Source organism: Synchiropus splendidus, chromosome 6 (assembly GCF_027744825.2).
Source record: "Synchiropus splendidus isolate RoL2022-P1 chromosome 6, RoL_Sspl_1.0, whole genome shotgun sequence".
Classification (NCBI taxonomy): domain Eukaryota; kingdom Metazoa; phylum Chordata; class Actinopteri; order Syngnathiformes; family Callionymidae; genus Synchiropus; species Synchiropus splendidus.
In genome coordinates, this window is record NC_071339.1 from 21,545,050 (window position 1) to 21,570,485 (window position 25,436).

At 42.1% G+C, this 25,436-nt stretch overlaps 1 protein-coding gene across 2 annotated transcripts in view; it reads left to right on the top strand.

The window, feature by feature from the left end:
• tafa3a (TAFA chemokine like family member 3a) overlaps nucleotides 1-24,884 on the top strand; it is a 133,899-nt gene extending 109,015 nt beyond the window's left edge. The window contains exons 3-5 of one of the 2 annotated variants that reach the window (XM_053869291.1): nucleotides 12,228-12,377; nucleotides 14,327-14,451; nucleotides 23,833-24,881. In XM_053869291.1, coding sequence (XP_053725266.1) covers nucleotides 12,228-12,377; nucleotides 14,327-14,451; nucleotides 23,833-23,844 — 287 coding nt within the window. In that variant the 3' untranslated portion in view covers nucleotides 23,845-24,881. Of the gene's footprint in view, nucleotides 1-12,227; nucleotides 12,378-14,326; nucleotides 14,452-23,832 lie in introns of both variants that reach the window. The other variant, XM_053869292.1, reaches the window with a different exon arrangement.
• Nucleotides 24,885-25,436: the final 552 nt, after the last annotated feature.

Consider the following 25,436-nt stretch of genomic DNA (forward strand, 5'->3'; position numbering starts at 1 on the left):
TGGGATAAAAAAAATAAAGTCATGCATGTCGCTTCCAGGGAGGCATAATACATATATATTAGCCACATATGGTATTATTTGGCGTAGAAGGCACTTGAGCATTTGAAGGCATTTGGCACTTGAGTGTTAAAAGCGCACAGACTTGCAGACAGTGACTGACAATGTTGACGAACAGTTGCGAAGCCATGGGAGACATAGTGGTTCCAGGAGGACGTATACAACATGCAGTTATGCATGCGCTGACATTTACGATTGTATCTTGAGATAAAAATAATCTTGAGGTAAGTGTTATCTCGGGCAAAAAAAAAAAAAAAAAAGTCATTCATGTCACAGCCAAAAAAAAAAAACCACATGCATGTCACTTCCAGGGCTCCGTAATATAGCAACAGAAATGACAACAATAAAATACCAGTATCAAAGAAGTGCAAAAATAAAATAAATCACATTTGTAATAGTAATGTATGCTTCCTTTTTGTTTATTCTTCTCTCTTCTACAAACAAGTGAACTACTGTAAAGTGAGACCCACTTAGATAAAGTGAGTTCTGACAAGCTAATGGAAAGCAAGCTACAGGAAGACCGGGGTCTCAGCAGTTTAACGTCACATGATCAATAGTTGCACTTAAGATGCATTTGCCATGAGTTTCATCATGAGAAACAAAACAGGAAGCTGCTGAGAGGTGAGCCGCAGGTAATCGAGCCACGTAGTATTTTCAAGATATTCAATACTGACTTTACATTACCTCCGCCAAGGAGGTTGTGAGTTCGACAACAATAGCTTGTCTGTTTGTGGAAGGGACACATTAATAAACCATTTTGATGAGTGAGGATTTCTGACATTTTTAAAGAACATTTTGAGATCAGAACATTTTTGGCATTTGCGCCAGATTGTCACTGGGAGATTGTGTTGGGTGTGGACTGAAGCTGCTTGGTGGAGGTTTGTACCCTCTGAGTGCTTTTCTAGTTTATTTTGTTGTGTGCTAACTTGTGCTTTATCCATGCTACACAATTAGCTTAAAAAAATAAAAATAAATAAATTCATTCATCCATGTTCTGAAACCTCTTTAAAGTGAACAGAACTTTTGAGTCGGTCCAAGTGTGGGGTATTGTCTTTGTGTTGCTGTTTTCGCCTTAGGCTGTCTTGCTGTTCATCTCCCAGACAATTATATTGCTCCAGCTGTCTCAGTCGTCGCCTCTCACTTCACAGGGAGCATGGAGGGGTAATAATTACCGTCATGCATAACTGTCTGGACTGAATTAGACCAATAAGTGACTTAAAACTTGTCAGCAGTGGAAGGTTGTGTTGAAGCTAATAAGCCGTTGAATTTTCTGTCTGCTTTGTAACAAAAAGTGGTGTCTAATATTTAATAGCTGCATGCTTTATATTGGTTAATTCTTGACAAATTCCAAAACTTTATAGTCTTCTTCTTCATTGCGACTGCCATTTGGCGACACTGGCGTTATCAGACTCATCGCGGTCATTAAAAAAGGCCCCGCTGCGAGAAGCTGATTTGTCAAATGGTCTGCCAGATTCCTCTTTTGCCAACCTCTTGCTTTTGTTTTACCATGTTAGAATGAATGAGGAACTCTTCTTGTCAGTACAGTTTGTCTTAGTTCCTGCTGGGAGACTCACACAAACTGTATTGTTTCTAAATTAAACTCACCAGCTCTCTCATGTGTGCAGTGGCCAACTAGATTCATTCAATTTAAACCACATTTATGTTGAGTCCCTTGTGTTGTGTCTGCGATGTACCTAAGTGCTGTTACAGTCTTACCATCGACCAGTGTGCAGGTACAGTATACTTTCTACTATCTGCATGTGTCAGAAGCAGAAACACTTTTCCTGGTGGATTAAAAAAAAATATATATATATACACAATTAGGACAGTGCATTCATTCTTTATCGAACGAGTGCTTGTTTTGGATGTGAGATAAAATAAGATGAGTCGCCATGAAAAGGATCCCTTTGAGTAGCCATTGTTTTGATCATTTTCTGTCTTAATAATCTCCACACATTCTCCCTTCCAAGGCATCAAATAGCAACTCTTTGCAATTGAAGCACGTCCTGCCATCTGCTGCATGTCATGATGTACGTATCATGTGGCAGGTTGTGTAAAAGAAAGCCAGAGGTTGGAGTCAGGGCTAGCCATTGGGTGCGCTCCTTTCGCTCTGCATTCCATAATGTGTCACTTGGTATACAAAGCGACTGTTTTTCACTCATGGTGAGTTGACCTTGTCCATGCTTGTCTTACAAGCTGGAACTGTTGTGCGAAAACATTACGACAAACGGAACAAAACACACAAAATGAAGCGGACGAATCTCAGAAGAACTTGATGTTTTACGATTGTCAAGTGCAGGTTTGAGACAATCCTTGGCCCCAACACAGTTCTTCGGTCATTGGAGTTGTATTGGTTTGGTTGTGCCGCATTTTTGTGAAGATGTCTGAAGTTAGCTGCCGTGCTGTCTCAGTGCATCCAGTGAAGAATGTAGTTTGTCTATGTTTTAGGACATACAAACCTAAGTAAATCAGCCCCTAACTTTCAAAGCAGAATTGACTTTCACTGTCATTGCACACACCCACTGATAATCCATAAGAATTAATCTCAGTCATAATAAAACGTTTTTAATTTTCTGCCTTTAACCTCGACCCAGGTGTGTTTCCTTCTCCTGATCTGTGCTGGTCTCCTCGGCACACGGCTGTTTATCAATCGCAGATCAATGATTATGATTGAAGACCCCAGTACTTTGCTTCAAAGTGATATTGATCCACTCAAGGGTTCAGGCCTCATGCCAGTTCTCATTAGTGGTCTCTGTCCTTTCGCCTTTCTCTGTTCCTCATCTGCTCATCCCGCTGACGTGGGAGACCATTGATTCCCAAGTCATGACAATCCTAAGTGCTTTCATAGAAACCTATTGATCACAGGTGTGGAGAGCCATTTACACGAACCTCTCGCCTTCACATATGCTTATTTTCCCACCAGCCATGCCTCTAAATAAAGAGCTGGTGTGCGTGGTGACAGGGTGACCCTGGTGGTTGGTGGGCCCTGCTTTACAGCTGGAAGCAGAGGTTAGATTTCCGGCTTGGCCATTGTCAATATGCCCTTGAACGGAACAATGAGCCATTACCTTCCCAAGAGCTGGGGCTCATGAATATAATGGCGGGCTTCCATGTTTATCAATGTTTGCATGCGCAGAGTGATCAATCACTTTTACTTCTGTCTGCCCTTAATAGATGTGCTTGTATTTCAGAATACCATAAAGGAACAAACAGCCTCATTAGAGCTTGATCAGACTGTCGAATCAATCGTCTCACTACCAGATCATTTAGAGATGATACTATTGATTTTAAAGCCACAGTGATTTCTCCTTCACCCTGTTCGACCCTCCTCGACCCGGGATGGAGGCCAAGGGAGCGACTCGTCTCCCTCTTCGTAACAGATGAAGGTGGAAGGCGGAGTTCCTGCTGTGAGCCGCCAGAGGTCACTGTGGATACTACCTGATGGCAGGTGACCCCTAACGTGAGGGCCCGAGAGATGGTTGAAGAACAGATGAATCACCTTCCAAGGGTAGCGTTAACCATGCACCCAGTGTTTTCCGCAGTAAATGCGGCAGAGCGGCCGCTGATGATGGCGAGAGTGTGGTCTAGGACCGTGACTACGATGGGGGAGTTGTGGTTGTAGAACGTGAAGTCACTTGTACAAGTAACATCCGACTTACGACCTGCTCAGCTTCCGCCCACCCGTACTTACGACCACGGCCAGCTCAGTGTCTATCACCTCAGCAGCCCGGCAACGCGTACGACAGTTACAGCAGCACAGTATCCCAGCATCTCACTCTCACACAGCCATCTACCACTACAGTAGTAGCTATAACCCTCGCGTTGGCTATTTTGAATGGCATTCCACTCACGTCCAATCTGACTTACGAGCGGTTGGTCGGAACTGATCCCGGTCGTAAGTAGGATGTTACTTGTATATGGGGGCCTTCAATTGTGGCTTTATGAGATGGTGAGTGAGAGCGAAGGAGCACACTTCAATATGTTTGTAGCTTTGTGTTAAAGAGGTGCCGTTTTGTTAATATTCCACTAAAGTGAAGGTATGTTGCTTCTGATGTGATGATTTTTAATATTCTTTTTTTTTTTACTTTCGGTAGGACGTATGTCCAGGCAGGGAACAGTTTAGGACAAGGTAACCGCTGTCATGACTTAGCAGTGGGAGATGTGTTTTCGGCGATTTACTTTCTAAATAACTGAGAGTACTGGGTCAGGCCCGGGTGCCAGATCTCTCCCACAAAGAAAGTTGAAGTGGGTGCAGGAGCCTCAAGTGGCAGGCACAAAGGTTAAGTCTGCCATTGCATTTCAAGATAGTGACCCACAGACACTGTAGTATGCAGTAGGCTGTTCTTTGAAAAAATTTGAAGCAGTTACTGTAAGTCCGAAAATGACTGATGCAGAAAAAAACAAATTAGAATTAATTTTAAAAACAGATGTTTTTTCTGAGCATTGAGTTGAGTGACAGTTGTGTTTTGTTTCGACCTATATTTCCCATGAAAACTAGCAATTTTCTTTGCCCCCCCTTCTGTGATTGAGCTTGACTCCTCTTATTTAGACTTTACAGTAACACGATTTCTTGTATTATTCAGTGAGGATAGCCATATTTACGTTTTGATGGACGGAGTTTGTTTCTATTGGAGGGATGGCCAGAGTATCATAAAAGCAGCGGCTAGTCAGCTCACAGATGTTACGTCTCAACTCCTTTGTTACCCGCCCAGGATGACCGCAGCGCCGTGCTCCCTGACCTCCCCTCCTGTTCACGCTGCATGCTGCTTTTGGGTCGGGCCTTGGAGTCACTGACCTTGGCGGACGGCTCCAGGTTTAATTAGCACTTCTCTCCACACAGGCGGACCGAAGCCGCCGCTCCTCGCACCTTAATGAGCTGAGAGTCCCGCGTCGGAGCAGGCGGCCTGCAGTGGTGCTGTCTTTCTTCTTCTGCCACTGAAGTTGGGCATGTGTTCATTCAACAGGAGGATAAGCAGTGAAACGGCTCATTGAGCTCATCTTGGAGGATTCACTGAGGAGAGTTTAAGGCCTTTTAATTTGCCTTCTTTCATTAGAAGTTTGAAACCTTTATTGCTGTGTTGATCGACTATTTCACCTTTCAACTACTAAGAACAGCTGAGACAAACAAGTCTCTGAAACCTCATGGAGATGTTTCTGTAGCATTAACTAAGCTTAACGTAGCACCTTTCACCCCTTTACCACTGCAGTTTGGACAGGAGTATATTTTGATATTATGGCAGTCAAAGATTTAAACCTAAATGAACCATTTTCTAAGCTGAGTTGGAAAGTGCCACCCTCTTTATAAAACCTCAAGCATCGCTAAAAGACATGGACCATCAAACTGAGAAGATGAAATACCATCCAATGTAGCAATCAGAAAGTATCACTCCTGTATTTTATCTATACTTTTTTTCTGCCATTTAACTATCTAGTTAGCTGGTGTTGAAGTACTGAGTGTCACTGACTAGTGCAGCGTAAAAAAGAATTCTATTTAAAATGATCTTATTTTCAAACTGTATTACTCCTTGGGTTACCTCCAATCCATGATACATGGTGGATTATACCAACAGATTGTCACTCCCAAGGCGTCAAATAGTGACTATTTTAGGTGGACTTAAGCTTCCTGTCGTGACGCTTAAAGAGGAACCAATATGGTGATTTGAGTGTCTTTTAAAATGTATTAAAATATTGGACACTGCAGTCTGATATTATAGAAAATATAACAGAAAATAATAGAACTATTATTTGAAATAATTACATGAGAATACATGCATAAGCCCAACCCACCTAATAAAGTTCCTGGGAGCTGAACGTCTATTCCCACTCTGCTGTGATTGGTCACGAGGAAGCTTCAGCCCGCCTCTTCTGTCAAACAGGAGCGTCTCACTGCACTCATGAGCGCCATCTAAATACCTCTCAAGTTATACTCTCACACAGTCACAGCTCCACTTGACACTGACATGCAGCGTCCTGTCTGCATGCTTGGTGGTTTAGAGATAAGAATATATGGAGCTCCCTCATTGGGTCGGAGGCCGGTGATGTCACTGGAGCCGTTATGATAAACTTTCAAATTCAATACTGGTTAATGACTGAGACTTGTCCCGATTCTGTCTCTCAGTCTCTCACTTCAGCGTCTGCATGTGATGCCAGACAGAGATTACTACTCCTACGGAGTGTGTTGTTCATGAGCTCATGCCACATGTGTTAATTAAGATCACAGCAATGTGAAACTCGCTGACTAGAATCACGCACCTCATCTCTGATCCGCTGACATGTCTCTACCACTGTTCGGCGTAAGAAGGTGGTGGGTGGGTTAAGAGCTGTCAACTTTTTTTTGACATCATAAAAAACCTGACCTCCCATTTGCCAAGATTTCAGATGGAGGAGACTTTGGAAACATGAGTCAGGAAAGTTGGATTTGGGACATTAGTTGCTCTTTAAGGAAGCATTCCATGTTCTGTGTTGACACATTTAGGTTTCAAGTGACTCACACCGAGGCCTGCAACAGCTCCCCACGCATGTCTCAATACAAGTCACACCACTGAGACACCGATGTGGAAACATGTGACACGGAATGCTGATTTTGACGTCAACATTGGGCACAACAGTCCACTTGAAAATGGAGAGAATGGGTTGGTTTTTCACTCAGGAAGTTAGGAAGCTAGTTGATAAAAGCCAAAGTGGATGGGTGTGCTGTATATTAATACTTTGTTTCTGGATGTGCCAATGCAGAAGTACTGATGGCCGGTGAAAAAAGTGAGAGCACAAAGCTTTCTAGATTGGATAAACCTTCTGGGAGTTATGGTAATTTGAAATGTGGATGTCAAATCACGTCAGCAGTGACAGAGTTTAGGATTCCAGGATTTCGCTTCTGAAGTAAACCTTTCCTATTTAAGCGGTAAAAGGTCCACATGAACGCTGTCATTACTTTTTCCTACTTTTGAGGATAAGGCTGATTTGTAGTTAACTCGAGCCGTGCAGACACAGATGGGTTTGGATGGTGAGTCTGAGCGGGAGTAATGGAGGGGCCTCTGTCCCCCAAGGTATGGTCCTTTGAGGTGGAGTTAAGAGGTTCATATCCGAGGAGTGGAAGCTCCGGGCTGAATTCTGGCAGTGGAGCGGATCTGTGAGTTGGGAAGGGGGTCTTGTTGTGGGAGTGACGCCTTGCATTTTAAACTGGGTTGAATTAGAGGCCAGCAGTCATCTTGAAAGACAGTGGTGCTGTGGTCGCAGGTGTGGGTTAGTGAGCTGGCGGATACGTTTCAAACATGCATGTCTGGAAGGAACAAACACCTGATAAAGGGGAGGGGTATTTTTAAAGTGGGATAGGCAGTTTCTGTGATTCAGTTGATGGTCTCTAAGCTGTCAAAGGGATGTGGCATGTGGAATTGATGGGGAATGTTATTGTTGGTGATGGCAGGATTTCGATTTTTTTTTTTTTTTATGCTGGGGAGTTGGTGTCAGTTACAAATATCAAATTTGTCTTAGTTATAAAACACGTTTTCAGAAACAGATTTAAAATCCATATTTAAGCAAGCCAACCTGCAACTTTGAAGCCTGACGTAAAACTACTTCACAAACGCCGATGTCAGACACCTGTAACTTCAATCTGAGTTGCATTTGAGGGCTGTGGCCGAGACAAGGGCGGTTAGTTATACGGTAGGAGCAAAAGCAAGAGCAGGAGAGCACATATGGCTCACTCACTCACATTCTGAAGATCATGCCGTGAGACAGAAAATGACAACAGCGCAACTCCTGCACATAGTTGCTCCTCGACACTTCAACATCATCATCATTGCTGTTTGAAGGGAGAGTATCACTATCAGCCAGTATAGCTATGTAGATCACTATTGCTGGTAACATCGTAATATACAAATTTGATGAGTGAATTTACTTCCATCCCAAACTTTGGGTCACACTGAAGATTTGTTATTTACAGTATGCCTTCATCTCTAACTCTTTTGAATCTACAGCACTTTGAAACTTGAATGTTTCATATAAAAAACACAGGCGTTTGTTTTCAAGTTTTCAATACACCCAGCGATCGATTCTAAACTAGACAGGAGGCCAATTCTACTGAACCAAAACCACTGAAACAGATTTTTCGGCCAGTTAGAGGGGAGCAAGGGATTTGTGGTTGATGCCGAAGTTTGACAAACCAGTGAAGACAACGTGTGCATACTGTATGTACTTAGATTTTGGTGTGATATAACATTTAACAGGAAGACACATTGCATACCAAGGTTTTGGACTGTTTTCTATTTGGCCGTAACAATAGAAAGAAAACTTGTTACATAGAAAAAAATGAAAAGGGAAACAGAATAGAGCCTTGGGGGACACCGCATCCAGTTGTTGTCGTGCATGCTATAATCCCTTCGTCAGAAGAAATGAGCCAAGATGGTTTTACCTTTAAAATCTTTTTTTTCTATTCTGTGAGTCTCTGTTTGTCTGCTCCATCACAACAAATGATCTTTGACCAAAGGGCATGTCTGTGGCTCAACAATAATCACATTACGGCCACAACGCCAGACATCTTTCGTTTTTTTTCTTCAGTCTGTTTATCTGAGCAGCACTCAGCACTTGTTGTCCTGACTTTTGTGCGAGTGTAAATAGCACTTTATTGATCAGAGGCAAAATGTTTTTAATGCTGCAGATGAGATTGGAAGCTAATGGGAAGATGGAAACTTGCTGCAATTTATTTGCGAGTCAACATCCAAATAGAAAATCTTTAGCAGCGTAATTAAGGTAGATCTGAAAAGAATGCCAAAAACTCTGCACATGCAAGTCCTTATTTAGTGGATTTATATGTATATTTTTTTTAGCGTCCAATCCTGATTGTTGTGTGTAAAGACATGCACACAGCTGGAATAGCGATGAGCCTATGCAGAGAGGCAATGAATATAAATCAGACAGCGGTATTGATGTTTAGCTGAACCCATTGGCAGTGAGAACAAGGTCAATGGAATTGATATTGTAATGTTCTTTTCACACAATTAAGCACTTCAGTGATCTTAATGAAGTCATTTTCTCATTGTGTTGCCGCTTTTCTTATCGCTCTTGACGATGACTACACTGTGATTCATTTTCACAAATTCTCAGGAATTAGTCATATGTCTGGCCCATATGTGGTGGGTTTGGAACGCATGGTCCTTTGGCGTCATTTGAACAGTAAACGTCATTCAACACGTTTGGCTCCGTATGTCTGTGTGTGTGTGTGCGTTCCAGCAGACGTTACTCATATTTATCCACTTGATCTCTTGAGATCATTTCAGTGCGCAAATGTCACCTTCAGGTTTAGCAATGGGGGGTGATGGTTTCATCATTGGCATGTTTTTAACATGGGCCTTCGGACTGAGTAAACCAAATGAGTCATGAGTGTGAGCAACTGATCAAACATGTTGCTAATCTAATAAAGTAAATTTTCTTTAATGTGTTTAGAATGAGGTTGAGTAAGAAAGTGTGTATTTTCTACGTTTTAATATTTTCATGTAAAGTGATTATTAAATATAATATTAAATAACCGTTAAATGATCTGCTCATGAAACAAATTTCTACATTCCATTTCTACATTAGCAGTATTATAACACGCAATTTTCACATTGTTATATAAAGATTTTGCTCACAGAAGGATTTTTTTCTTAACGTCATTCAGCAACTGCTTTGTTACTTCCACCAAGAGGTCATTTTCAATGGCATTACATAGTTATGTGTTCCAAAATGAATACATACACACTTCTCTGTTTACTTTGTGATGTTTAAATATTGTACTGTAGATACTGTACATATTGGTAAATTACACAGTTTTGTGCAATGTAGAGCCAAAAGATCAAATATTTTTATTTCTATGTATTAGGGCAATTACGGTAAATTCAAATGTAAATGAAATTATGACTGTATGTTGCACGCATATATCATGGGTTAGAAGCAGAAGAATAAGTTATGGATTTTCAGGATGACTTACTAGCTTTGGGTCACGCCTGAAAGATTGACAGGTCTGGGCGGAGACCATGTCCTCAGCTGTCCTGGGACAGCGCTGCACCACAGGGGCTGTGTGGGTCCGGGCCTCCTTATTTCAGCCATCACGTGTATGCGCTCTCTGAGTGCTTTTCTAGTTTCAAGGTGCATTAATCTGGTGATTTTTCATGCTCATATTGACGTTCTCATCTCCTATCTTATATTCATGCACAGACTTTGATGATAGCAAGGTACATGTGGAGCAGCGCCGCTGCTCGGCCTCTGTCAAATTCCTGCTGGATTAAATATTTATCACCTGCACACTGGCGAGGAAAGAACCTGAATTGTCTCTTCTCAATGATGCATCTGTATTGAACAATTTCCACAGCATGGTCTGAATATATACACGTCTGCATTCATTATGAATGGCAGCATGGATGTTGGCTGGAGCCGAGTGGTACTTGAGAGTCAAACAGGAGATGTAGAAGAGAGCGGACTGGAGTCGCTCCCTTTTCCCCATCTTGGCATTTATTGTGCGTTATTCTTTGTTGTGTTTTGCACTGACATTAGTGATGTGTCCTGTAATTCTTTAATTAAAACACATCAGTTCCATGTGTTCGCTGCTGATGTTTAATATTGAATGTAAATTGATTAGCTCGTGGTCAGATGCATTATTTACATTATATACCAAGATTGTTGGTTTCCCTCTCAATGGTCCTAATTTAAATCACGCTTGCATGACAAATCCAACCAGCGTCCATCAGCGTCACATCATTTATTCAAGAAGAGACCATGTTCATTCTCGTGGTCGGTCCCACTGAGTTACACCTGGAGAATATCCGAGGGACCTCTATGTGGAGAATTTTGGAGACTCATTTTAAAAGTCTGTGATGGTTTTGACTTGAATGTAGAAGATGGAAGAAGAGGAAAAAAAGCAAGTTTCTTGAATGTTTGAGGACACGATGAGGATCAGTGTGACCAGGGAGGAACATGATAAATTTAGATGGTGCTGAAACACCAAGAAGAAAAAATGGATCGACAGAAAAAAAATGAATAAATAAAGACATTTCAAGATTTTCATTTTAAGGACAAGGCCAGTCCAGTCTGAAGAGGGGGGAAGTGGCAACTATGAACTATGTGAAAACCCCTTGCATAAGAAAGGATAATGGGAAATAAAAACTGTTAAGACATGGCCATTGTTGTTCTGTATACTGTTTCCATCGATGAGATTAGACGGTAGTAGTACAGTCAATTCTGTGTTCAGGCTGGTCCCAGTCTTATTCTTGGTCTTGGACTTGGTCTCTCTCAGTCTGGACAAGTGGTCTAGACTACTAAAACAGATTATAGCGACTCAAGCGTATGACTGTGATGTAGTTTCTGTGACCTGTAACCTTAAAGGCCTTTCTCCTTCCCCATGAGTGTCTTCACACAAGCCCCTTTGAATGAACACATTCTCACTTTTGACAGCAAGACATTAATGGCTTTAATGTAATTGTCTACATCATTTGCATGTTTGTTTTGGGGGTTGTGTATAGCATCATCCTCAGATCTTTGTAATTCAGATGGGGCGGGGTCAATTCAGCTGCTGGAACTTGGCTGGAAACCTGCTGGTTGTCAGCTGGGAAGGCAACTTTTAAGTGGCTCCACTGTATGTGGAAATGTGCAAATTCTATACAGTGCAATAAAAAAGCTGATGGAAACACCATAAAAACCTCTCAGGGTTTGTTTTCAGATATTTTGCAAAGGAGCTATACTGTATCTATCAAAAGTTGGTGGATGAATTCCTTTTTTTCCAGTCCTTTCCTGGAAATCCTTTATAAGTGGCCTTTGCCAAACGTTGGGGCAGTGCCTCTGAACTATCGTCTTTTCTCAAAAACCCATGTGGATGTAGTCATTGCAGGTGTTTTGACATTATACACAAGTTCTGACATTGCTGCCTGAAACAAACTTAAATGGAAACACTTTAAAAGCAAAGTTATACTTAATACAAAATGTACAAGTGTTAATGTGAGTAAATATGACATATATTGTGTTTGAAATATTCCAGAATGTTAAGTGTTGTTTTTGTTAAGATCTGTGAGGCTGTGGTCATGGACGATGTCTTTTTGCCTGTCTGTACTCAAGTCCTGTTTGAAAAAAAGCCACACAAATATGAAGTGAGATATTGTGTCATTGTGACAAATCCAGACCTCTAATCACGCCTCTTCTTTTTCCAGTCCACGTGAAGGCAGGAACGTGTGAGGTCATTGCCGCACACCGATGCTGCAACAAGAACAAGATCGAAGAGAGGTCCCAGACTGTCAAATGCTCCTGCTTCCCGGGGCAGGTGGCGGGGACAACAAGAGCAGCGCCATCATGTGTAGACGGTACGTAGCTCATTATAGTTTGGAGTCTGGTGACCTGACGTCTGCTGCGCTTTTGATTCTGCATCTCCCAAAGACAAGTGTGAGAATACCTGCAATCATTAGCTGCTCACTTTCTAGACCCTTGACACGAGCTGTGCTTACATGAGCACATCTTACACAGACCAGCAGCAGCAGGTGGATGCTCTGGAGGGATTCAGGCCCTTTTCACTTGGTTGAAAATATATGTACTGAATAAAAGCTGGCTCAAGCTGCTCTCTAGGATGGAGTCAGCAGGATTTATATGACAAGCTTCTGACAAGGTCATGTTAACGCTCTGCTCCAACTACATTTAAGGTTCACTGGTCTGAACACAACCCTGTTGTTACTTACACACATTTCCCAAGTTTTGTTTTGGTATTTCAGGAATCCGTTGAGTCTCATTTAAACACCAACCCAAGCGCTTTTTTTTGTGTAAGTGGTTGAAATAACCGTAAATCGAACTGATGAAGCTCACTCAGTTTTTATTGTTCACAGATGTAGCACTCGTCACAGTAAGGTGGTGAATTGCATCCTGTATCTAATTCATATAAAAATGATTTCAGTCAATAGAAAAGTGATTCCCAGAAACAAACAAAAAATAAACATTCCAGTCTTGTTACCAAGAGTCAAGCATTTTTGCAGTTAATAGAAGTCTATTGCAGTACACAGTCACACTCCCAGCTGTGGAGAATTTAGAGTTATCACTTAATATCTGTCCTTCAACAGACTATGGGAGGAAATTAGAGCGCTCAAGCTGACCAAGCTGCGGGACCAGATACTATCCTGCACCAGCAAAACGTTGATAGAGATGGTGTTGACCATGACTTCAGTTTCTTAATGACTGATGAATAAAATCTTCTTTTTTCTTGGTATAGAAATGTCTTGCGTTTTGTTATTTATTTTGCAGTCTTTTTTTCTTTTGGAAATGGATAAATCAGACTGCTTGAAATGGGAACAAAACGAGAATGAAAAGTATTTAATTTGATATCTAGGAACGGTATAATTTTCATTTAGAAAAGTTCACAGTGTTCTTTCACGCAAACCTTTATTCACACTGAAATTATTGGCTTTCCTGCTGAAGACGCAAAAAAAGGCTTTTGATCAAAGAGTTGCAATAACAAATGGCAAATGTGATGAACAGGATCCGAAAACTTTTATTTCTATTTGTCAAGCAGCAGAAATTTCATGATTATTATTGTTCCATGCTTCTTCAGGTTTGGTGCAAACTGCTCTGTGACAATTGAAGTCATTTCTGGGCCAGAGCAGGAAAAAGTTTGATGTTATTGCGTTCTTTCAACACAAGCAGTGAGATGTAAATCCAGGCGCTGCAGTCGCGACTGTAGAACCATTGTATATCCAAGTGAGCCGTGCCCTGCTCTCCATCAGGTCGGCTTCACCATATGACTTCTTTGTTGTTGACAGAAGGGGAGGTCATTTAATATCATGTCAAATGTGGCCTCTGTTACAGGTGAATCGATCCCCAACTCCTCTCTTCACCGTAATGGCTCTGACCAGGGCTTCTTGGGTTTTGACAGTTTTCTTTTCACTTTACAAATGTCAAGGGAAGCTGTTTCTCTCCTGTAGACCTCCTGAGAGGCGAGCGAGACCTTGACGTGCCATTCTCTGCTTTGTGCTTTATTACCCCTCCCACATACAAACATCTCCTCCACGCACCTGCTCTCAACACTCAGCGCCTTGACATTGACCCACGGTCTGTAATTCAGCCCTGAAAACACACCAGGGAAGAACTGACGGGTCTCTGCAGTCAGCAAAAGATCAAAAGACACTCTTTGCTGGAGCGGCAAGCCGGAGGAAGCGCACGCTGCTGTTTCCACTGAAAGGAGAGGACCTGGTTACGCTTTCAAACAGCGTGGTGTTAATTGCCTCCAGTTGTATTGTGATAGCTTGAATGTCTTTCAATTTTCTCACAGCTTCCATAGTTGCCCAGAAGTGGTGGTGCCAGATGCATCCCTGCATGGACGGAGAGGAGTGTAAAGTGCTGCCGGATCTCAAGGGATGGAGCTGCAGTACAGGAAACAAAGTCAAGACAACCAAGGTGCGTTTCCTTCAAAAACTGTTTGTCAAGAGACATAGGCCACGATGTGGTCAGGATGGGCCGCCAGATTCAACACTGGCCCCAAAAAGAATCAGGTTTGGAAGCATTCAGCTCCAGAGAACTCAAGAGGTGCAGTCACACAGATGCTGACATCAAAAGTTTCTGTATCTAGGCAAAATTATGTTGAGTCAACTCTTGATCTGCTTCAAGCTTAGTCTGTAGCCATTTTAAAGCTGTTCAGAAATGTTTAAGGAAACATGGCCTTGTTTTAGAGTGAAGGGAAAATGTAGTTGCAAGGAGAACACGCATCCTCAGTGTCAGGAACCTTTTTGACTGAGACAGACGAAAAACCGAAACGAAAAATGAATGTGAATTGAGTTTTTCATATGTTTTACAGCGATGAAGTCTCCTCATGCACCAGGTTGCACACAGCATTTGATGTGAACTGGTATCTAGCGATCCTATTGGTTGTGTGAAATGGTAACTGCGTCTTCAGAATATCCTCCAATATCTACTTTTAGTCAAAAAAACACGTCCCAGTAGAGATTCAATTCCAGTTAACCCCATCATATAGTACCATAAGAGCCTCGTAGTATACAATAGGTGAAGTTACTAGCAACAATAAACCACACAGTAAATGTCTGACATTTGACCAGCACCTAGGCAAAAATTGGTGGGTGTGGATTTTATGGAGACTTCTTTTGATGACCTGATAATGGAAATACAATATGAATTACTCACCAGGACAAAAATCACATATTCAGTTGGCACCTGGACAGAAATACTGTATGTAGGGGCCGCGTTTTAGCTGTGCTTACAGAACAATGTTACAAAAAACCAAGTGTTGATATGATTTTCTTGGGCCTCACTTATTTCATGAGACGGTTTAAGATGTGAGACCCAAATGCAGCAGGGAGGAGGCGAATGAGCAAAAGAAGTTCCAACAAATTTAATTACAAAACAAACAGGATCACACTTGACTTCTAAGCTAGAAGGAGGCAGGAATAACAAAAGAACCAAAATACGACAAACGCAGACGAAATATAGTAGTAAACCTCAACAGCAGAGGGAGTCCGATAAATAAAATAAAACAATCTAGGAATATAAACAAGCGCAAACAGAAGGGTAGAAACCAGTGTCCAAGGCACGTAAATAAGTCCGAGGAGGATTGGGGGAGAGAAACAATGGTGAGCAGGCACAGTCACACAGAGCGATCGAAAGCAACAAAGTGACGCGGTTGTCCTCTGGCCGGCGTTCAATTTGAGTGGAAGATGATGACAGGATTGGGCTCAGGTGTGTGTGTCTGTGAAACCTGTATGGCGGGAAGAAGACTCCCAGTCCTGGAAGTGAGGAGGAGAAAAAGGCGGGAGCAGGAAGTTGTCCAAAACAATAAGACAACAATAAGGATTGGGGTCCGTGAGATTTCATACTGTAAGAATCTTCTTCATTAGATTGCATTTATATTCCCCTCCCATTTTAAACAGGCACATTACCATCAAACCAGTTGTGCTTTCTGTGTTACACTGAAAGTCCTTTGATGACAATGTTAACTGGAAGAAATCGCTTGTCTCTATGAAACTCTGGAGTAGTGCACGCTCTGGCGAGGGACACAACCCTCGGCAGAGTGCAGAATCAACTGCCTTGGTTTCTGATTTTTTTAGCATGAAGACCGCTAGTGCGTCTTCTGGATCATGCAGCTCCATAACTTAACAACACTGGAAATTAACACCTTGCGTGAATCATGAACCCAATTCATTTGTATATTGAGTAATAGTTTCCTTCACGTGAGCAGTGTTTTATGTCTCGTCTCATTTTTCCTCACATGATAGAGGTTGGTCAGTCAGACAGTCACACAGTCAAGTCTCCTCGTGCTCCTGGTTCATGCGGTGGACGTGCGACAGGACAAGTGACAACAGTGTTCGCCAAGAGCGCAGATGCTCATGAAATGATAGTCACGACTGATTGCCCTGCCATGCAGGTTTGGTATGCGCTGATGTGAGACTGAGGAGGCGGCACAGAGGCCTCCTGGTGATCTTCTGTTTCTGTTTGTGTCCTTGGCCCCATGTTTATACACCCAATATTAGGTTGCATTTGAGGGGCTGAGACTGTACTGTCTGGATGGATTGTGAAACAAAATAAGTGAAAATGACTTTTTGATTTAAATTGGATACAACAATTTGTAGTTTGGTGTACATGTTTTATTTAGATCCTCCGGGTAGGAGTGAATATTACGGGCTGAAATGTAAACAGCCGTGCAGCTCTGACTTCAGAGTCAGCAGAGTTGTGGCTATAAGTTTAAGATCGGCAGCGACAAACCAACAAAGACAATAGTGGGCAGAGAAAAATCAACAAACAGCCGTCCCCCGAGGACAGCGATCGTTGAGTGGGATGTGCTGAGACAGTGCAGGAGAAGTGTGGCTTCTGCACTTCCAGAGATTAATAGAGGTGATCTGAATGTATGTTTAAGCTTTCAGGGTGTGGTGGAAATAAAATGGGTGGTGGGTAAAGGGGGTGTGTGGGCACAGTGAGCCCTGAGCCATCCATCACAGAGCAGTGTTTGACTCACCAAACGCCTGTAGTTGAGCTGCCTTTTTCATTATTCATGGCTACAGGAGGCCTGGACGTAGCAGAGCTTTTTATTTTAGCCGGGTTAATAATTCATGGTCCCTCACTCAGCCTCAGGAAAGCAGAAACAGAAGCAGGTCCAAGTCCAGGTAGTCTCAAGAACTCATCAGAACCTTTTTTTTTATATATATATTTTCACTTAGGAGTCAGCTGTGTTCTCATGGCCCTTAGTCAGAGAGGGGGTGATAGTGAGTGCTGAAGAGTCCTTCGAGGTCGAGCTTCCTGGGCGTTTAACACCATGGCAGGGTGTAAATGGGAGTCGGTGGAATAAGATCTGTCTGAGGTTGCGTCATCTGAATCGCAGTGAATGGTGAATATATCTAATGATTTGAGTCATAGGTTAAACCGGACTGATGGTTACATCAGAGATCACACTTTTTAAAGAATAAAGACTCTTCAAACCTCATTTGGGATGAAATCTCTGGACAATCTTTCTGCTCCTGCTCTTCGAGTCAGGACGCCGGACAGTCCGAGACGCAAAGTCAATGAGAGGAAATGGAATGTGCTCGAGGAGTCGTTCAGTTAGAGCGGTGTGTGGGTATTTAGAGGAGGTAAATCAGTGCTGCTAAATGAGCGGTCAGCCAAATGTGGCCGTAAAACTGGATCCCATCAAATAACATGGGAGTAATGGCCAACCTGGACTCACTCGCACTCGGCCAATGTGTTTTTAAAGCGTTTTACCTTTTTTCATGTCATTGTTATGAATGGAACGTCATCGCCTTCATTTCTGAGGAAAGTGGTTTGTTCTCTGGTACTTATTCACTCATGTATTCATTTTAGAGCAGGTTCCGTTGCAGCTACTGTTCACCAGTTTCTCTTTTCACCAGGCTTTGACGGACCTCATAGAGCCAGAAGCACACAAATACAACAAATCCAGTGTATCTTTGTGATTTTTTTTATGCATCTCACAAGAGATTGCAATTTTCATTTTATTTATTTTATTAAAAGTTTAATTGTATTTAATTTTTTGTATGCCTCGTCTTTAATTTTACTTTTATTTTTTTTAGTAAATTGCCTTCATTTGTGTGCGTGAGTGACTGCAGGGGACCCGTCCAGAGAGTCCATGCTTTTCATTGTTGTTGCTCAGATGCGCAAGACCTCTCATAAATACTGAAAAACCTGCAGCAGAAACGGCAAGTTCTGTTGTACAGGCACGTGCAGATAGATCCCGAGTGGTGCCCAAGCACCAGCCCCAGAGAAGTAAAGCATTTTTTTTCTTTCTTTTTTTGTAAAAAAAAAAAAGGTTTTCACACCATTGCCTCCTCAATATATTTTAGCTGACCACTTGTGTCAGACTTTCTGTAATGTGGCTGCTGAAGAAGCTACTGACAAGTGCGCGGTGGCCTGGGAGTAAGTTGATGTGTAGCCAGGGTTTGGATCAGAGCTAGCCTGAAATGTTTCACAGTCAAAGGCTAAACTCTTTTTTTCGATGCCTGTTATGAATTGAATATTTTGAAAAAGCTGCGCTTCAGTTTTTTTTTTTACATAATAGGTTTTGTGCAAAGATCTCTTTGGCCTACATCTCTGCTGGGCAGCCACACGTGACATGATGTTGCAGAAGTGGTTTGTGTAAGAAAGCCATGTTAGTGTGAAGCGTCATAATTTTATTGTCCATCCATTGTCAATGTTACTCACTGTGAAGATGATTCTACAACAAGCCCGGGGCCCAACATGAGCTCATGTCTTGGTGGAATCACCGGCTTGTTTGTAAGCATCTCAACTGCAATGTACCATGACAGCAAAACAAAACAATTCGATGATAAACTCTGATGAACTTCCACAGTGTTTTAATTCTCATCTCAGTCTGTGAAGAACTGTGAAGGATTTTCTGGGGTTCTATCAGTCAGGACGCCTCAGAATCAGTCCTCATAAAGTGAAAGTTTGAAGTCAGATTTGATGTGTTTTCACGGAATCCTAAGAAACATCTTCAACTGAATGCATTGTGGCGTATCCAGCTCTAACATGAGACTCCTAATGCCTTAGTATCTCCACTGGGAAGCATCCATGTGGGTAGCTCAACTCCCAACTTGCATCAACTCGTATCCCACTATGTGCACCAATCTTTGTGATACTTACTGATGCCCCACCCATAGCTTGGGCCCGTACAGGAAGGGAACCAGCGAATGTATACCTTTGCCTTTCAGCTCAGCTCTTTCTTGTGCGCTGTCCTCCTGTGTCAAGACAGCCTACCAATCTTTCTGGTGGCAGCATGTTCCATCCTGCCTGCTGTGCTGTGCAACACCACGTTTACAGTTGAGAACCATGGTCCGAGAATTGGTGGAGCTGTGCCTTACTATACAAAATAAAGCCAACAGCATCTGTGCATGAAGGTGACAAACAGACCTGGCAACAAACTCTAGCTCAAATTCTCAGCTGGACCCCGTTGTAAGACCCTGTGATACCCTCAGTCTCAGGTTGGCTACAGTGTGGAACTAAAGGTTTGGGTAGATATTATGTATTTTCCAATTAAGTGGCAACCTACTGTGGCTCAGTGCTAAGTAAAAGACAGATAGCAGTTTCTTCAACTATGAATCACCTAAAATAGGCTGTTGTAAGACCCTTCTCTCTGATCTGTGTGGCTGATTTTCTGCCGTATTATCTGTCTCTTCCGCTCACAGTGGGGACAAATTCAATAGCGATTATCAACATGCAACTGCTGCGCCTCATGGAGGAAGTTGCCACTCCTTTATCATAAGCGGAAATCCTCGGTGCCAACGCTGCAATCATTAAGAAGCATATTGAAATCTATTTCACGTTAAGGCTTCTGCTGTGTTTTTTAAATGGATTAGAATTTGGTACATTTATAGGGCTCTTATTATGGGCTGCATCTGAGTTCAGTAGAGGGGGATCTGAGGACACTGATCACTTTCTTCTTCCCTCAGCATTTCCCATCAGGGGTTGCCATGGTAAGCAGCCTGATCCTCTTCATATCCTCAGTTACTGCATCCATGAACCTCCTTGGTTGTTTCAGAGTTCGCACTTGCACTATATTGGTTTCCTGTCTGTTTTGGAATTGATTTACAGACTCATAACTATATCACAGAAAAAGTGTCTGCTGCCTGGTGGACTATGAGAATAGTTGAGGCTGCTGGCTCTTTCAATATGCAAGCAAACGTTCACAAATATAAACAGTATAATTGGCTGCATTTGATGTTTTATTATTACATTCCAGAGTGCTTGGGTATTAAAAAAAAAAACAAAAAAAAAACGGATGACGGCAGGTGATTTAAGGCGGTCAATTTGTCTCCTAATACATTTTATGTGTCAACAACTTATTCAGCGGTGCTCCATAACTGTCGTTGTAAATCTTCTCTTCTGTGATGTCCAGCGGTGGCATTGTTGATAAAGAATGATGGTGTCGCTTCACCTCATGATGCAGTCACTGCCATTAATCAAACATGCTGACAACCTGCTGGTTGCTGTCCAGAGGACCTCAGTCACTGCCTCAGATGCAGATTCTCCAGTAGTGCCTGCGAGGCTTGCAAATAAAAACCAAAACCCTTTCGACATCGGGCTGCCTGTGACTCAATGAACGGACAAAGTCCCTCAGTTTGGGAAAACACAGCGACACCTGAATAGGCCGTCAGAACTTGTGACTTGTGCACAAAAAAACGCAAAATGAATTGTTTTGCTCTCACAGTTGATGTGAGAACAGCAAAACAAGGTGTTTTGACCTCAAACTCAACCGCAGTTGATTTGTGCGTAGTACAGTCACTTATTTGTTTACATTAAATTCATTTTATTGGTGTCATGTCTACGTAAACATTTTTTTTCTTCATGATACATCAGATTCAACAAACTAGATTGGAAGTGCCGACAATAGTTTTAGCAGACATCATCATATTTTTTTAGGTTATTTTTATTCTTATTATTATTGTAATAGTCATATTGTTATAAGAAACAAGACCAAATGGTGAGGGTTTTTTTTTTCTGAATCAAAATAAAAAAAAGTTTAAGAAAAATAAAAATACAATTTACATCGTTTTTTACTTCACTGTTTTGTCTGCTTGATGAAGTTTGCCTGCTCATCTTGCTGCCTGAGGAACAGATATATTCCTTCTTTCAATATGTTGAATTTCCAGCCTTCAAAGCAAACATACACACAAGCCCATCCTGCAGTAGAGCGATGCTGTTGTTCAGATTCGGCTTGTTGATCCTAAGCTTCCCGTATTTGTGCAGCAAAACTACAGCCTCCTTGTTCTTAACCCATCTTGATCATCATCACCCCTTGTTCCACCTCTTCTCATGTCTTCCTATTCTTCATGAATGGATCTCATGTGCTGTCTTGTTCCTCTCCTTTTTCCTGTTACCTCGACTTCTAGCATTCTGAATCTCTCCTTACCAATGTGTCCAAACCTTCTGGCTGCTGCAATTTTGTCTCCAGACTTAAAGATGATTCCTATATGTTCATCCCTCTGTGCAGCTCTGAGTGCCTCCTATGTTCTTAAAAATCCGCACCAGGGCACTTTTCCTTCAACTTCCTCAGAGTCGGCTCTCTCCCTTCCATCCTGAGATGATGTCACGACCAAGTGTCATCCTCTTCTAACCCTAGCTTTATTCCATCCTCATCCTCATTCCATCTGTGTTCCTGCCACATTAGACTGACAACGGTCCTGCCAACCCACTTCCAGACTCAAACTACTGAAGACCTGACTATTTCTATTCTGGAGGGAGACAAGAATTGGACCACTGCCCAAAGGAAGATCGCCTGCCTCAGAACCACAACATCATATGACCTCAGCGACACCACATAACAAGAGAAAGCCAAACCCCTCGGATCTTATGTTTGTGAATAACAGTGAGGGGGTGGCCACCTTTCCAGGGTGTTCTACTCCCACCGAGCAACAATCCATGACTTTTGCAATTATGGGAAAACCCAGATGACATTTTAAGAACTTTTACTGTTAAACATTTTAAGCAGCTCATTTCTCTCTTTTGTGAATTATAATAGTTGATGGGGAAAAAAAGTGAGTCCTAGCCGTTAACAAATAATAGATCAAAAACAACAAAACAAGTTTAAGAGACAGCAAACTACTTTTCAAAGTCACATTTTCGAAATCTTTTGTTGTATTATCTTTGTGGCACTTGAGCAGTCGCAGCTTGATCGATAAAAAAAAAGGCTTGACAAATATGAGACTGAGACAATCTGGCAGCTGCTGAAACAGTGGCAGGACCAAAAATCATTTTCATATTTTCGCTCCTGCCCTGGATTCCTGTGGACTGTCACTTGGAAGTGAAAATTAAATTGGGCCTCCTGGCGCAGCAGGCTGTGTCTCCCGCTGCAGAGAAAAGCGGGGAACCCAAACCTCACTTCGATTGTTTCTTTGAAGACTGGTGGTGTGACTTTCCATTGTGCTAATTGAATTGAGAGTGAAAATAAATCCAGCACCAATCAGGATCACAGCTGCAGGAGTCAGCACACACCTTCTGTCCATATATAGACGGTGGAGACTAAAATTGTCCAATGTCATCTTTCTCTGCATGTTGGAGTGATGTTTAACCAGGAAGCTAGCTGTATCTAAAATAGTATCCTGAAAAATATTGAAAATGCAAAATGCATGTGAAACTTTTGCTTAAAACATGCCTCTTGATATTCAATAATAAAAGGTTATTAATAACTGAGTTTCTTTTTACTTATTTTCAAGAAGCATGAAAGGCCTGGTAACCAAAAACTAATAGTCATATCTGAAGTTTCATGAACTGCAGAAACTTTAGTCAAAACACAATTGCGGCATTATTTTTGCTTGATTAACAATAACTTTATGGATCACATACTGGCATAACAGAAACATTGCGTACAGCTCCGGATGCGGACGTAGCCTGCTTTCTGGGCTCTGCATTCATTTCCTCTGAATTTCGACACATTTCCACAAAGCTTACGGATATGGACCAAATGGAGCAGTACCACAGGAAACTGTGGGGGGCAGTGTTGCTGTTACTAGACTATAGGTAGCTCTATTGAAACATGAAGAAGATATAACAATGGCGGAAATATTTAACGTTGTCACCAACCATTGCCTCGTAAAATGCTGCCTCCGTTTCATTTCTTTTGTGCAAGAGTTTTCAATACTTCTTCCACAGGTGCCATGTTGACTTATGACTCTGGGCTGCTCCCTCTGGTGCATATATTGTTGAAGAGCAATACCATTGAAAAGAACACATGGAAGCATGTGATCAGTGACGGTACCACGGACAGGTGGAATTTCATACATAAAGGCAGCATAAATGGGCCTCAAATATAAACATTGAGCTTGTCAAACCATCCTGCACAAAGCAGAGCTACGAATTTGTGACCACATTTGTTGTCCCAGGGTTTTTGGTTTATGTATTTTCAGTAAAGAATATTACTTAATATAATATCAGTATGTGTCACTCATCCAGTTGATCTGTGGAGATGAAGAATAGAGTGCAGGCAGGGTGGAAGAGCTGAAGATGATTGATGGGAGCTCTGTGAAAGAAGGTTGGCAGAGAAAGGGAACCTTCATAGGACTTCCTTTACAAGAGGTGAAGGAAGCAGAGCACCAGTGAGCTTCATGGATGTGGTGAATGTCAAATACAGTACAGCCTCTGGTGAGGCTCTAGGGCACTTTCCCTCAAAGAAGGAAGTGGTGATAGAGCACGCTCACATGTTGCACACGGTGTTCTTCTGGCAAGCTTTGTTCTGAATCCACTGGTCTCACAGCAAATATCGATGGCAGTTTGGGACGACTTTTTATGCAAAGTATCTGATGCCTCTCTCTTTCCTTCCTCTTCCAGGTCACACGATAGTCATCTGGAACTCGGACAACGTTTTCGGATGGAGACCTCCTGAGTATCAACACCCCAGGACATTGTGTGATTGAGGACCAATAGAGACAATGATCACAGACGTTTCTGAAACTGAGTGGATGTATGGATTAAGGAGCCGGGAGCTTGGTATTATAAAAAAGTTCTTGTCTTCAAACTCAACCAACAGTAGCTTTCTCCGGACTCTGTCGCAACTAAATCTCTATTTGTATCATAGTTTTATTCCAATAGACTGACGAACTGTGGATTTCCAGAGACCGAAAAAAAAAAAAATCTAAAATCTTTAAACAAATATATGTGATGTGAAACCATTGTGTTTTTTTCTCACCAAGAAGAGCGCCAGGACTCTTGTTGCATCTCTATGTTGAAGATCAAGTGAGACAAAGAAGCATTTTCATTCCTTTAGGCCTTATGGAGCTGAAATCTTCAAGGTTTTGTTTGTTTTTTTTGGACTGAAAACTATCAAGTGTTTGGCTTTTTAAAGTTTATTAGGATGTCAAGTCATCAGATGTTAAAACCAGTACAACCCAGAGAAACTGTAGTCGAGGTGAACCACACGGCGAAATACATGCTGCCACATGTTTAAATGGTATTTGTTGTTTTCTGAGGCTGGTTGATTACAAATGTCAGTATTATCTCAATAAATTTAACTTAAAGGATCGCTCTTCTGGTTTTCGTATGCTCACTACGAGAAAAAAAGCCTTTGAATTCTTGCATTCATTTCATTTGGCGGCAGGGTCGCTGAGGGCTTGGAGCCAATCTGAGGGACGCTGGATGGACGTCGAGGGCCGACGGGGACAGGTTTACTGATCCATCATTCATGGTGACCAACCTGACAACACTAATGCAGGGGGCATATTTTAGCCATAGAGTCGAAGTCACATGACTTTTCAATGTGTTTCCCTTCACCCAGGTCAGATGTCTTTCATTTAATCATAGTTGAACAATACGAGCATTCTGCCATGATCATCCTGTCTCAGGCTGAGCGACATCGCAGAGGTTCCTTCGCTCTGGTCACAAGTATTTCTCACCAGGAAGAAAATTTAGTTCAGACCCTGTGTGCACTGATCTACTAAAGCGTCATGTTTGTTCCATCTCCTCCAACCAGCAGTAATAGGTGGTTCAGAAACGTCCTTCAGCTCATGACATTAATATGAGGGTATTACTGAAGTGCATCGCCTCTCAACTGTGTGGTTCCTGCAGGCGCTGCAGTACTGCGTGGATGTGTCATGTGACCCTTCGAAACCTTTCTGTTCCAAAAATCAATCCAATATAAAGTGCTGATGTAGGGACGTGAGTGGAGCTGAGGGGAAGATGTATAATTTAGCATTCTTGACGTGGATTCTCATTATCACGGTTTAATACGGCTGGAATTCACTCATCACAGATAAAGAGGAGCCATCCATCCTGTCGCTTTCTCACAAAAAATCCTTCTGAGATCCTGGAAGAGATGGATCGTCATCATGTTTGTGATGATCAGCAGTGAATGTGGTTGAAAACCTGATTTGTAGAGTTGTTGTTTTTTTGTTTTCTGCTGTCCAAACATGCTTTTAGGTCAATTGGACAGTTTGTTT